The 12,039-nt window shown below is 45.5% G+C and overlaps 3 protein-coding genes across 5 annotated transcripts in view; 1 reads left to right on the plus strand and 2 right to left on the minus strand.

The window, feature by feature from the left end:
• Positions 1–2,395, minus strand: part of uba5 (ubiquitin-like modifier activating enzyme 5) — a 2,836-nt gene extending 441 nt beyond the window's left edge. Inside the window, exons 1-11 of the mRNA XM_025054358.1 lie at positions 2,098–2,395; positions 1,891–1,936; positions 1,669–1,758; positions 1,452–1,561; positions 1,284–1,370; positions 1,129–1,213; positions 927–1,031; positions 612–739; positions 358–493; positions 202–280; positions 4–87 (exon numbers count right to left, since the gene is read on the minus strand). Of these exons, the coding sequence (XP_024910126.1) occupies positions 4–87; positions 202–280; positions 358–493; positions 612–739; positions 927–1,031; positions 1,129–1,213; positions 1,284–1,370; positions 1,452–1,561; positions 1,669–1,758; positions 1,891–1,936; positions 2,098–2,249 (1,102 nt within the window). The 5' untranslated portion in view covers positions 2,250–2,395. The remainder of the gene's footprint in view (positions 1–3; positions 88–201; positions 281–357; positions 494–611; positions 740–926; positions 1,032–1,128; positions 1,214–1,283; positions 1,371–1,451; positions 1,562–1,668; positions 1,759–1,890; positions 1,937–2,097) is intronic.
• A 319-nt stretch (positions 2,396–2,714) lies between these two features.
• acad11 (acyl-CoA dehydrogenase family, member 11) overlaps positions 2,715–12,039 on the plus strand; it is a 28,864-nt gene continuing 19,539 nt past the window's right edge. For 2 of the 3 annotated variants that reach the window (XR_001759904.2, XM_008308354.3), the window contains exons 1-13: positions 2,715–3,095; positions 3,184–3,283; positions 3,930–4,055; positions 4,204–4,365; positions 4,465–4,629; positions 4,710–4,851; positions 4,943–5,064; positions 5,780–5,886; positions 6,037–6,148; positions 6,308–6,385; positions 6,707–6,845; positions 7,625–7,732; positions 8,274–8,372. Coding sequence is in view for 1 of the 3 variants with exons in the window: in XM_008308354.3 (XP_008306576.1) it covers positions 2,983–3,095; positions 3,184–3,283; positions 3,930–4,055; positions 4,204–4,365; positions 4,465–4,629; positions 4,710–4,851; positions 4,943–5,064; positions 5,780–5,886; positions 6,037–6,148; positions 6,308–6,385; positions 6,707–6,845; positions 7,625–7,732; positions 8,274–8,372 (1,573 nt within the window). In the remaining 2 variants the exon portion in view is untranslated. Of the gene's footprint in view, positions 3,096–3,177; positions 3,284–3,890; positions 4,056–4,203; positions 4,366–4,464; positions 4,630–4,709; positions 4,852–4,942; positions 5,065–5,779; positions 5,887–6,036; positions 6,149–6,307; positions 6,386–6,706; positions 6,846–7,624; positions 7,733–8,273; positions 8,373–12,039 lie in introns of those variants that run through there. The other variant, XR_003049307.1, reaches the window with a different exon arrangement.
• ackr4b (atypical chemokine receptor 4b) overlaps positions 9,918–12,039 on the minus strand; it is a 3,989-nt gene continuing 1,867 nt past the window's right edge. The window contains exon 2 of the mRNA XM_008308353.3: positions 9,918–11,643. Coding sequence (XP_008306575.1) covers positions 10,526–11,635 — 1,110 coding nt within the window. The 5' untranslated portion in view covers positions 11,636–11,643 and the 3' untranslated portion in view covers positions 9,918–10,525. The remainder of the gene's footprint in view (positions 11,644–12,039) is intronic.

Below are 12,039 nucleotides of genomic sequence, written 5' to 3' on the forward strand. Positions count from 1 at the left end.
CCACAGTGATGCCTTCAGGGAGGTCGGGAACTGTCCCCGTTGCAGCCTGTAATTCTGCGTCAGTCACCTCTGAGACTAGTTCAATACCTGCAAAGAACAACAGGTGGCGTCACACACACACACAGGTGTCATGGGAACACTGCACATTTCTAACCATAGATTAATGACTGTAATCTGGATTAACCTGCAGTTCTTCCTCACCCCAATCGTTGTCCTCATGCACCACCACCTCCTCCTCCTCCTCCACGACTTCTACCTTAGGTCGCTCAGCTTCTTTCTTCTGTAGTGAAACCACAAGTCAGACTGGTACCGATGAGCTACTGTTCTGTGTGAGACAACCATCACATGCACACCGACCTGGAACTCCTCCTGTTGCCTCCTGCAGTGTCGGTCGTTACACTGGGGGTTGGCCTTCATGGCCATAGTAGGAAAGAAGTCCTGCATGGCGTTGTAGCCGAGGTAATAACTGACGGTGCCGAACTTCAGCAGATACCTGTGGGACACAGAACAAAAGTACGGTACTTCCTGAAGTCACTGTTGTCAAGTGTCATCATTGTCGGTACTGATTTTTTGTCTGTACTGATTTTTTGTCGGTACTGATTTGTTCTTACTTGAGGACATTTTGAACCAGGATTCCTGCAATGACGCCCATGGTTGTTGGTAAACTGGCAGCACACACTCCCTCCCTTTTTAGAGTCTTCTCATCAATATTGGCTGCCACCACTAGGGGGGGTGCACACTACGAGAGAATTAGTTTGTTAAAAACTGAACTGCACTAATAATACAGACGAGGTGGTTTATAGCTTTATATTTTCTAACACATATTTTATGTTTGAAGTAGAAACTTTACAATCCGTGATCTTTGTATAAAACCTATTTCTGACTGAACGTGAATGTTAATTCTGAGTTTGGTTGTGTGGACGTACAGCGAAGCAGGCTGTCTCTCCAGGGACGATGAGCTGGATGTGTCCTGACACGGCGTTCTCACTGACTCCAGACTCCATCCAGATTTGACCCAGTTCATTACAGGCCTGGTGCAAACAAGACGATGAAGACGGTTGAAAAAAGGACAGAAAGCAGCGTAAATATTGAAGTCAAACTTCATTTTGGACATAATGATCCACTGACGGTGTTGATGGCCATCCTGGCTTCAAAATTGTCCACACAGCTCAGGACCAAATCGACCGGTGTCCCCTCCTCCAGCCCACCATGACTGAGAAGGTACAAATGTTATTATGAATATCTGCTCCAGGGGCTGAAACCCTAACGTTGATGAAACTTACCAAATCCGATCCATGAAATGTGTGAAATTGTCCATGGTGGTGATATTGTAGTTGTGAGTCTCAAACGACACGTCAGGGTTGATGTTTCTGTCCAGGGAGAAAATAAAACCTGTTAGAAAAAGTGGATTAAACATCTTCTTTTTTTTCCTCTTTTTTTCAGGCGTTTACTTGAGCGTATGTTCAGCAGCTTCCACTTTGCTGAGTCCTGCCTGGTGAGGCTGGAAGAACAGTCTGTTCATGTTGGCCAGCTCCACTTTATCATAGTCGAAGAGCAGCAGCTGTGGTGACAGAGATCAGCTGAGAGTAAGACACACAGTCTGGACACAAATAAGAGGTAAGGGGTCAGAGGTCAGCACAGGTGAGTTAGATAAAAGGTCCTTATTACCTTACCAATGCCACATCGAGTGAGCATTTCAGCTGTGACGCTGCCAACGCCACCAACACCCACCACAGCCACAGTGAATGACCGGATTTTCTGTATAAAAAGAAAAAAAAATAGGGGGAAATGTGACCAATCCACTCCTTTTTCGTCCAATTATTGTATCAGACAACATTAATGTTGATTATCGAAGTAATTAATATATGTCAATGACAGAAACCACTGTACCTCATAATCATCCACGATGCCCATTCTCTTTAAGGCCATTAAACGACTGTAATGAGAACAAATGTGAGATAAGCTGTTGATTACCGAGCTGTCTCCATATGTACAGCTGGATGACTCATGAGGCGGAGCCCCGTTAGCTGAGTGAGTAAAACTGAGGTTAAATCTGGCAGACTGTATAGATTATACACTAGAATGTTAAAAACCCACCTGTATGGATTTGAATCCACGACCTCGGCACTCATTTTCTCAATCCTGGGTCTGTGTAGAGCATCCTCCATGGCACACTGCTTCTGCTTACACTTAATCAGTTCGTTTTCCAGCTCTCTAACCCGCAGCTTCAGTTCCTCCAATGTCGCCATTTTGTGGCAAAAGAATCCGTTGAAAAAATACGCGAAACGTATTAATTATGAATATTTCAAACGATAGTGACAAGTTTGAATCACCTCGGAAAGTACACGTCTACACAGCTCTAGTCAGCTGTTAAGAGGTGTGTTCCTCAACTGAAGGTCCGTGAAGAAAACAGGGAGCAGCGATGGTGAACAGTTCCTACGTTGTCACTGAACTTTAACTATTTTCATGACCCCGGTTTTCTATAAAATTATGTTTAAGACACATCAAAAAATTCTCAATATTAATGTGATGTAATTTAAATTTAATAACTTTTAATGACGTCACGTTGATATGCACCTTTAATAACAGTCCGACCTCAAACATCACCAACTCCATAGACGTATGTCAGAATGTCCCACTACTGTTATGTAAAATACGCCTATAAAATACTATAAATAATAGTACAATCATAATATATAGTATAAAATACTTCTCTTCTTTACTATACCTATGCCTTTTACCCTTCATTACTTTACATTTCTGTAATGTGTACTGTTGCTCAAATTAACTTTGTCTAAATGGAGTTGCCGTATATCGCTGTGCAAGATGGCGGCGGGCACGCGCACGCGCAAAAGACCATACTCCAAAATCAGGCAAGTCCTGCAAATCGGGCAGTGACAAAGTCCACTATCCAGCAGCAAGAGCGGAAGTACCTGAAGTAGTGGTCGAAGTAGTACCTGAAAAACTTTACGTACCTTCGACATGGACGAGCTAACAAGTCCTGTACGGAAACAACACCAGTTTGATGTTGGCAAACTTCAGAGATATTTGTCTAATAAGATCAACGTCAATGCCCTCACCGTCAGACAGTACAGGTCAGAAAAAGCGCTGGTCTGTTCCACTTCATTAAACTAATATTGTAAAACAGCTCGGCGTCATGACTAACGTTTGTTGTCTGTGCAGCTTCGGTCAATCAAACCCAACATTTCTGCTGCAGACGCCGTCAAAAAGTTACGTTCTTAGGAAAAAGCCTCCGGGCGAGCTGCTGCCAGGAGCTCATAAGGTAAAAATTAAATACATTTTAAATAATAAATACAATTTTAAAAATAAATAAAATAATAGAATTTGTTCTGGTCGTTTGTAGAATTGTCATTTTTTAGTTGGTCAGCAGAGGGAGTTTATTAGCATTGTTATTGGGATTATTGTTAGCATTATTAGTATTATTATACAACATTTTAAACCAGAGATAAAGATTTTAAAAAAAACTTCGACATATTAAGTTTAAATACCTAAATATACCTACATTTTTTACTTGAAAATACTTGGTCCAGTAATTGCTAAACATTACCAAACATTTTGTAAACATGGCGACTTGTTAAAAGAAATGGTTATTTCATAACGCAATAGTAAAACTCGGGTGGTTAAAAAAAAAAGTTAATTAAAAACTAAAATTTACCAAAGTTAATGTTAGCCCAGAATTAACTTTAAAAAGTCTGAAAGAAAATAGCAAAAAGGTAAAGTAGCTAGCAAGGTGCTGTAGCTAATGGCTACTTGAGCTCAAACGTAGCTACATGTTGAAAGGTGAAAAGTTATGAAGTGATGGTACAGATAATGTTTTATAAGTGATTGAATTGAACTTTATCAGACACAGAAGGTGTTCTTCTGTTTAGTTGAACTTGAACTGACGTGAGGTGTGTGGTGAACGGCAGGTGGACCGTGAGTACCACGTGCAGAAGGCACTGTTTGCCGCAGGCTTCCCTGTTCCTCAGCCTTTACTACACTGCACCGATGTGGATGTTGTTGGAACAGAGTTCTACCTGATGGAACATGTGAAGGTGACACATTTGGCTTAGCCTTTTTTTGTTTTCCACATATTCATGTCACATCATCAGTCACACCCTGTTGACTAGTGTAACATTGACCACAAAACGTAAAGTAAAAAATCCTGAAAGTGTTTAAAGCTGTAGTGTTTGTGTGGACCAGGGTCGTATATTCAGGGATCTTCGTCTCCCAGGACTGAGTCCAGCAGAGAGAACTGCTCTGTATGTGGCTGCAGTGGAGCTTTTAGCAAAGCTGCACTCACTGCACCTGACGTCACTGGACCTTGACAGATATGGACGAGGATCAGGCTACTGTAAACGACAGGTAAACAACACCTTTGGGTTTTTTTTTTATTTTTGTTTGTTTGTTTTTTATGTGTAGGACAAAAAAGATAAGTGTGTCTTGTTTTTCTGTTCTGTACAGGTGTCCACCTGGACCAGACAGTACACTGCTGCAGCCCATAGGGACATTCCAGCCATGAACGAACTCTCTGATTGGCTGCTGAGGAATTTACCAGCCGACGACGATGAGGTCACACTCGTCCACGGCGATTTCCGCCTGGATAACTTGATATTCCATCCAACCGAGGTGCAGTTTCTCAGACTGTGACTGTTTGAATTTCGTGGTTAAAGTGAAACTATTTAGTAGTTTTTGTTCACTGCTGAAAGGCTCGGGTGATGGCACTGCTGGACTGGGAGCTGTCCACCACTGGGCAGCCGCTGGCAGACTTGGCCTACTTCCTGATGCCACACTACTGGCCCAGAGACCTCCAGGTTGTCAGTACACTGGGCAGCTTGAAGGGAATAGAAGGTGACGAGATCTGAGGCTGAAACATCTGGAAAAATGGTTTCTTCATCTTTTAACCCTTTGGTCACTCTGTGTCTGTCTAATATATGAGCAGGAATTCCCAGTGTGGAGGATCTGGTCTCCATCTACAGGCAGTGTCGGGGAATCACATCTTCTTTCCCTCAGCTGAATTTCTACCTGGCCCTGTCTGTCTTTAAGATGGCAGGTATCGCTCAGGTGGGTGAAGGTGACAAGTCCAGCTCTGCTCCAGTAACTTCTCTATTTCTGTTGAAAACACCTTACATTTAAATTGATGACGTTTTACACATTTACACTTTTTAAAGCTGTAGACTTTAAATTTGTTTCAAATAGTATTGATTTGGATTAATTACAATTAAACATGATTAGCTGAGAAGTCAACATTCATAAGTATGACCAGAATGTTGATTTAGTTCCTGTTTATTATTGGAACAGACAGTACCAATATCAGCCGGTAGAGGTCAGTGTTTCTCAGCTGTTTTTGTCTGTGACTAATCCAGGTTCAGCCCAGTGTTCAGCTGTTTTTGTCTGTGACTAATCCAAGTTCAGCCCAGTGTTCATCCTCAACAACATTAATCAGTCTACAGACCTGAACGATCCATCTGACTGTTGTGTCAGTCAGACTGTCAGTCAGAGACTGTCCTGACCTCTGTCCCAGGCCGGGCTGCTGACCTGAGGTTGAAGCACCCACAGACACATGTGGGGAGTTGTTGATGTGATGTTAAGATCCAGGAGAGTCAGTGGAACTAGAACTGTTTAACCTCAGTGTGTGCAGTGACAGGTGGACGATGGTTGGATTATTGGATGTACATCATAGATGTTACTACTGATCACAGTTGACCTGTTAATGTTGACAATGAAGAACAGGTGATGACTTACTACTTTGATTATTTTTATATTTCCGTTGCACCAGGGAATCTATGCACGCCACCTACTGGGTAATGCCAGTGCGCCCAACGCAGAGCAGTTTGGCCAGTGTGTGGAGCCCTTGGCTACGGTTGCCCTGCAGCTTGGAGAGGGGTCAGTGTTGAATACCAGTGTACTGCAGGACAGGAACAGTTCTACTGCAGTATCACAACGTGCTGCTGGTCATGTGACCTTGGACGGAAGGTCAGAAAGGTTTTCTAATTTGTGACAAATGTTTTTTTTTTTTGTTTTTTTTCCCCCCAGCTCCTTCACTGATCCAGGAGAAGATGGACTCTTTCTGCACACGGCCAAAGGTCGGGCGGTTCTCCAGCAGGTCAAGGACTTCATGAGGAAACATGTGCTTCCTGCTCAGAAGGTCAGTGTCAGGGGCTCAGTTGCTCAGCGTCCAGACAGAGTTTGATTGACATTCTGGGTCCCAGGACAGTGAAGGCATCACTGTAATGTGATGGACTCTGTGATGGTTCCTGTTGTTGTGTGATAATCCACTGAAGAGGTGTTTCCTCCTCATCATCAGGAGGTTGAACAGTACTACACCCAACATGCTCAGTCTCCACAGAGGTGGCACACACCCCGGGTCATGGAGGACCTGAAGGTACGTTTACTGTTGACCTTTGACCTGTGAACTGCTGCTCATGGAGAAAAAAAAAACACATGAAAAGTACACACACACAGAGCAGTGAAAAAGTCTCCAATCATCTCAATCTAAACACACACACACACACACCACCGTCTGTACCAGCTGGTGTTAAACAGACAAAAACACATTTTTGACACATGTCTGGATTTGTTCCACATTCATGAGAGTTTCTTGTCTTGAACAAAATCAGTGTTAAATGAAGTCCGTCTGTGCACGGTCGTTAAGTAACTCCATCTTTAGTTCCGTTCTCTTGTCTTCTGTTCTCTTCTTTGGCAGCTGAGAGCCAGAGAAGCCGGACTGTGGAACCTGTTCCTGCCTGCGGCCAGCGGCCTCTCTCAGCTGGACTACGCCTACATTGCGGAGGAGACCGGACGATGCCTGTTTGCTCCAGACGTCTTCAACTGCCAGGCTCCTGGTAAAGTCCTGCACAGTTAGAGCAGTGTGAACCTGAGAGACGAGACTCTGGGCTCATCACTCACACCTGCTCTGCTTCTAGATGTTTTATTTTTCAACAACTGAAACATTTCAGTTTGGCTACTGAGCTGCTGAAGAAGAAGAAGAAGAATCACTTTTTCTCTCTCTTCGTTCCAGCCCCGCCCCCCCCAGAAATATATTATTATTAATTAAATGAACCCCCATCTGAAGACACACATATAAACCAATATGTTGAGCATATAAATAAAACATTTTTTATTATTGTTATAAAAATGGGTAAAATAACCCAGAGTTGAACAGGGAGGGAGACAGCGCCACACAGTGTTGAGTGGAAGAATTGCAGCTGTGTTGAGCCACTGGTAACTGGATGTTTCCTGGTATCAGGAGGAAAATGTTGCAAAAGTTACTTACTGGTAACTAACTGATGGTAACTGGTATTTCAGGGAGCTGGTTTCTTAGAAATGGTCAGATGGTCTCACGTCTGAAGTGAAACATGTCACATTTCAAACATCAGTCGACCTTACAGAATTATTATTAGTTCTAATAGTTATTTCCCATTCATCACCTTGACATTTGTTTTTGTTCTAAATTCTTTGCTCTGTGTTCAATGTGCGGCTCTCTGCCCTCCTACTTGCCCGGCTGCGGGGGCAGATGACAGTCCTGGGGTGAATCATGTCAAAGTCACCATTTAACACTGATCGCTGTTTGTCTAACAACAGACGAGAGAACTGGAAATAAGCTCCTGATTTTCCCCCACAGACACAGGAAACATGGAGGTGCTGCACATGTTTGGTACGGAGGAGCAGAAGAGGAGGTGGCTGGATCCTCTTCTCCGGGGGGAGATCTGCTCCTGTTTCTGCATGACAGGTACTTTCCAAACATCCTTCACTCTGAAGAAAACTGTCCTGGGGACGAGAACCCAGTGAACCAGGAATGATGAGAAGCAGCAGGAAGTCATGTGATTCACCAGGCATCCTGGAAAAACCTGGGAAGTCTGGAAAACCAAGGACCAATCCTCTGTTCATTGGAAACTTATGGAAACAAGAAAAATGAAAAAAACCCAGAACTTTTTCCAGTTTTAGTCCAGTTGTTTTGTAGCCACACTTCGATCGACCAGCCCTGGAAAATCAGATGTTTGGACGGTGACTCCGAGGGCCTCGGCCACAGACGGGGTCTGTTGGTCTCTGGTGTGGGTGGGAACCTCCTCCCACACAGATGTTTTGGGGAGTTTTGGGTCTCCACCTTGGGTGGAGTTGTAACACTCTGAGGTCCCCCCCCCCCCCCCCCCCCCCCCCCCCCATTTAAACAGAGAATTTGAATCCACGTTCCTCGTGGCTTGGTGGTTATGTCTGACGTAGAACTAGAACATTGTAGGTTTTTAACTCTCGACCCGTGCTCCTCTCTCCAGAACCTGATGTGGCCTCCAGCGATGCCACCAACATGGAGTGCACTCTTCACAGAGATGGAGGTGATTACATCATCAACGGCAAGAAATGGTGGAGCAGCGGTAAGGCCCTCGGTGTTTTTACCTCTTCAAAACTTCACACCAACCAAAAGTCACAGTACACAGTACACAGTACTTCATGGAGTAAACTTGAATTAACCACTTCCTGTGAGTACTCCAAAGAGTTCCTGTGAAAGGCAGAGAATCATGGGTAATCAGCTGATGTGGAGCAGCAGAATGTGCCGATTTCTTTTCCCTCAGATTTATTCCACACTTCTGTCTCTTCTGTCTTTTCTGTCTCTTCTGTCTCTTCTGTCTTGTTGTGAAACAGTCTGTGGTTCCAGTGGAACTGTCACGTTGACAGATGAAGTTGTAAAGTGTGAGTTGGTTGACAGTTGTTTCTTTGACGACCACAGCTCATTAGTGGTTTTCACAGTTTTCCGTGCACCTCTGCAGACTCTTTGAATTTTAAAGCTCTTCCAGATGTTTCTTCATGTGGTCTGAGCCTCAAACCCCCCCCCCAGCCCCCGCCTCCATTAAAAACACTGCTCTTTTGTTGTTTTCCTGCTCGTGAGTCTTGTTGTCGTTAAATCATCGAGGCGGCGTCTCCCAACAGTGAGTAGAACTCTGGCTTTGAAGGAAGTCTCTGTCGTTGTCCTGGAGCAGCTGGAACGTTTCTCTGTCTCTGACTACACTGCTGCGTCCTCCTCGGTGGACGTTCGTCCTCCTCAGGGGACGTTCGTCCTGGACAGGTTGTGGTTTGAATTCCAGTGAGTCACGGTGGTCAGCTCCACTCTGTCTACAGCAGTGGAGGAAAACAGTAGAACGGAACGGAACAGTCGTTAATTCTAGGCAGATTAAATCATGTGTGACAGATGTGTGTGACAGATGTGTGTGTGTGTGTGCGCGTGTGTGTGTGTGTGTAGATGTTGTGGATACGCAGCTCAGTCTTGTGAGAGTTTTTTAGGAGTGTCATAAAATCCTGGAATTATTCCAGGATTTCCTCCCTCAGACGCAGGCGTTCACAGACAACAAACAACAACAGACGACAACAGACGGTGTTCACACATCATCATGGTCCGACGTGTGTGTGATGTTGTCTTTCATCAGTGCAGTTTTCACTGCGGTGGAAACATCTGCCTGTCCCACAGCCGCTGTTACCCCCCTCCACTCTGCCCCCCCTGTTCTCTCAGTGCAATTACATTAATCAAATAAGAACGTTGACGTGTTTAAGGTTCCGTTGAGAACCACGTTAGTGAGAACCACGTTAGTGAGGAACACATCCTGCTGTTTGTCTCACGGCCACAGGATGTGATGAAATGAGCTGCAGATGCTGTGGCAGACCAGGAACCAGGGTTCGTACCCGCAACCTCAGTGTCAGCTGCTGTTGATTAGAAAAGATGCTGAAAGATTTCATCAGGAAGCAGCTAACAACGGTGCTGTCAGCTGGGGCTGCTGTGGTGCCTTGGTAGGATGTCATGCCTGCCGTGTGGGAGGTTCAAGGTTCGTTGTATCGTTATAATCTGAACCAAACAACTGTTTTGACTCAACAGTTGTTTGGTTCAAAGAGTGAAAATAACTTTAGAATCAAGTAAAAAAAAGTTAAAATTATGTTGAAATATTTTAATACATTAATAAAACTGCAAAACAAACACCAATAATTTAAACTTTATTGATCCAACAGTTGGGGAATTTTTGCGGTAACGGCAGATCTGCTGCCCCTTGTGTTTCCTCTGGGAATCAAACCCAGGACTACCTGTTCTCTTCTTGTGAGGCGGGCCTGTTAACCACTACACTATGGAACCGAACTCCGAACTAGAAACAATGAACAATTTGAATTAATTTTACAAAAGCTAATTCAGAATGATCCGTCTTTGAATAAGGAGTCGACCGGTCGTCCTCGTCACGTGACTCCTTTATTAACTCGTTCATTTAACCTTTGTTCTGTGAAACATACACCAGGTTGATGTTTACTGGCCAACAGTATCAGACACCTGAACACACTCTGAGTACTGTTGCTCACTGATTGGTTCATAAAAACATCATCGTAATAGGAACACGACTTTAGTCGATGACTTCGGTGATTAAAGTAGGCGCTGGTGTAAACCTAGCAGTAAAACTCCGTGTGGTTCAATGTTCCAGAACCTATGTTTTTACATCTCAACGTATCATCCAGAAAAATAAAAAGGTTCTTGGACCAGGACTGGATCAGAGTTCTAAATGGTGAAGCTGCTGGTGTCCTGGTCCTCAGAACCGGACTGCGATTGGGTTTGGTTACATGTATTGAGAGAGATTTCCACAGTGGGCTCTTGGTTGCCCTCTAGTGGACGTCTCTTGAGTCGCTCCCCTAAGTGCTTGGCTGCCTTGAGGACGTGTCCTCTGAAGGAGGAGCCCATGAAGGCGTACAGCAGCGGGTTGATGCACGCGTGGCTCAACGCCAGGCTCTCCGTCACTTGGATGGCGTGATCCAGGCTCTTGCTGACCTCACAGTCTGTCACCAGGAGGTAGATGACGTCCATCGCTCGGCACAGCTTGACTACGTTGTAGGGCAGCTGGGTGAGCAGGAAGACGGCCACCACGGCCAGCAGGACCCTCAACGTGCGCCACTTCCGCTGCCTCCGAACCCCGGCTGCTTGACTCAGGGCTCGGCCGACCCGGCAGTAACAAACCACCATGACCAAGAATGGGAGCAGGAACCGGAGGCCGACATCCGTCAGCTCCAAGGCAGCCTTCGTGGCCCGGGCCATGCTGTGGGGGTAGACGTCCGTGCAGGCCGTCCTGTAATGGGTGTGTTTGACTGTGGAGAAGACCAGTTCTGGGAGGCCCAGGATGGCGGCCGCAGCCCACAGAACCACACAGACCAGGAGCCACTGCCTCCTGACCCGTGACCTTCTCTCACTCCGTCCTGCGCCGCTGTTGACCACTGCTCGGTAGCGATCCACACTGATGCACGCCAACATCAGCATGCCGCAGCTGAAGTTGGTGCTGTAGAGGAAGGAGGTGATCTTACAGGCCGCTTTCCCCAACATCCAGCCGTGAATGGCGTCGGCGGCCCAGAACGGCAGGGTCAGGAGAAGCAGAATGTCGGAAACAGCCAGGTTCAGGATGCAGACGTCCGTCAGGGTCCGCAGCCGTAGCCGTGATGCGTAGACCACTATCACCAGCGCGTTTCCTGCGAGTCCCACCACCAGGACCAGGGCGTAGATGATTGGGAGGAAGACGCTGGCGAAAGAGCGCACGGCCTCTTTGTCACACACGCTGTGTTCATAGTTGTACTCGTAGCTGCTGTTGTGATCTTCCTCCTCGTAATAGTCAAAGTCCTCCATTGTTCCTGCTGCACAGAAGAAGAAAAACACATTCTGTTTTTAATGTCACAGAAGACGCGATACAACGAAAACGTAAAGTCAGTGACTCTTGGAACCAATCACACGTAAGATCCAGCAGTTAAAAAGTCCTGTCCTGCCTGTCATGTCTTTTTGAGCGTAAGAGCTGAAGAGCACAGTCTCAACATCCGTCCAGTTTGTTTTTCTCTTTGTTCAGAAACAACACGACTGTCTGTGACCCCGCCCCACACCCCCACAACAATTTTTTTTCCAGATGGAAATGTTATGTCTCTGGTGACTAGTAGAGATGACAACAGATGTCTAGTCAATGTTGTCCAAAAGAAAAGGAGACGTTATCTCCAGCAGCAGGAGGAGGAGGAGGAGGAGGAGGAGGAGGAGAAGATCAG

This window comes from Cynoglossus semilaevis, chromosome 3, assembly GCF_000523025.1.
Source record: "Cynoglossus semilaevis isolate Cse_v1.0 chromosome 3, Cse_v1.0, whole genome shotgun sequence".
Taxonomy (NCBI): domain Eukaryota; kingdom Metazoa; phylum Chordata; class Actinopteri; order Pleuronectiformes; family Cynoglossidae; genus Cynoglossus; species Cynoglossus semilaevis.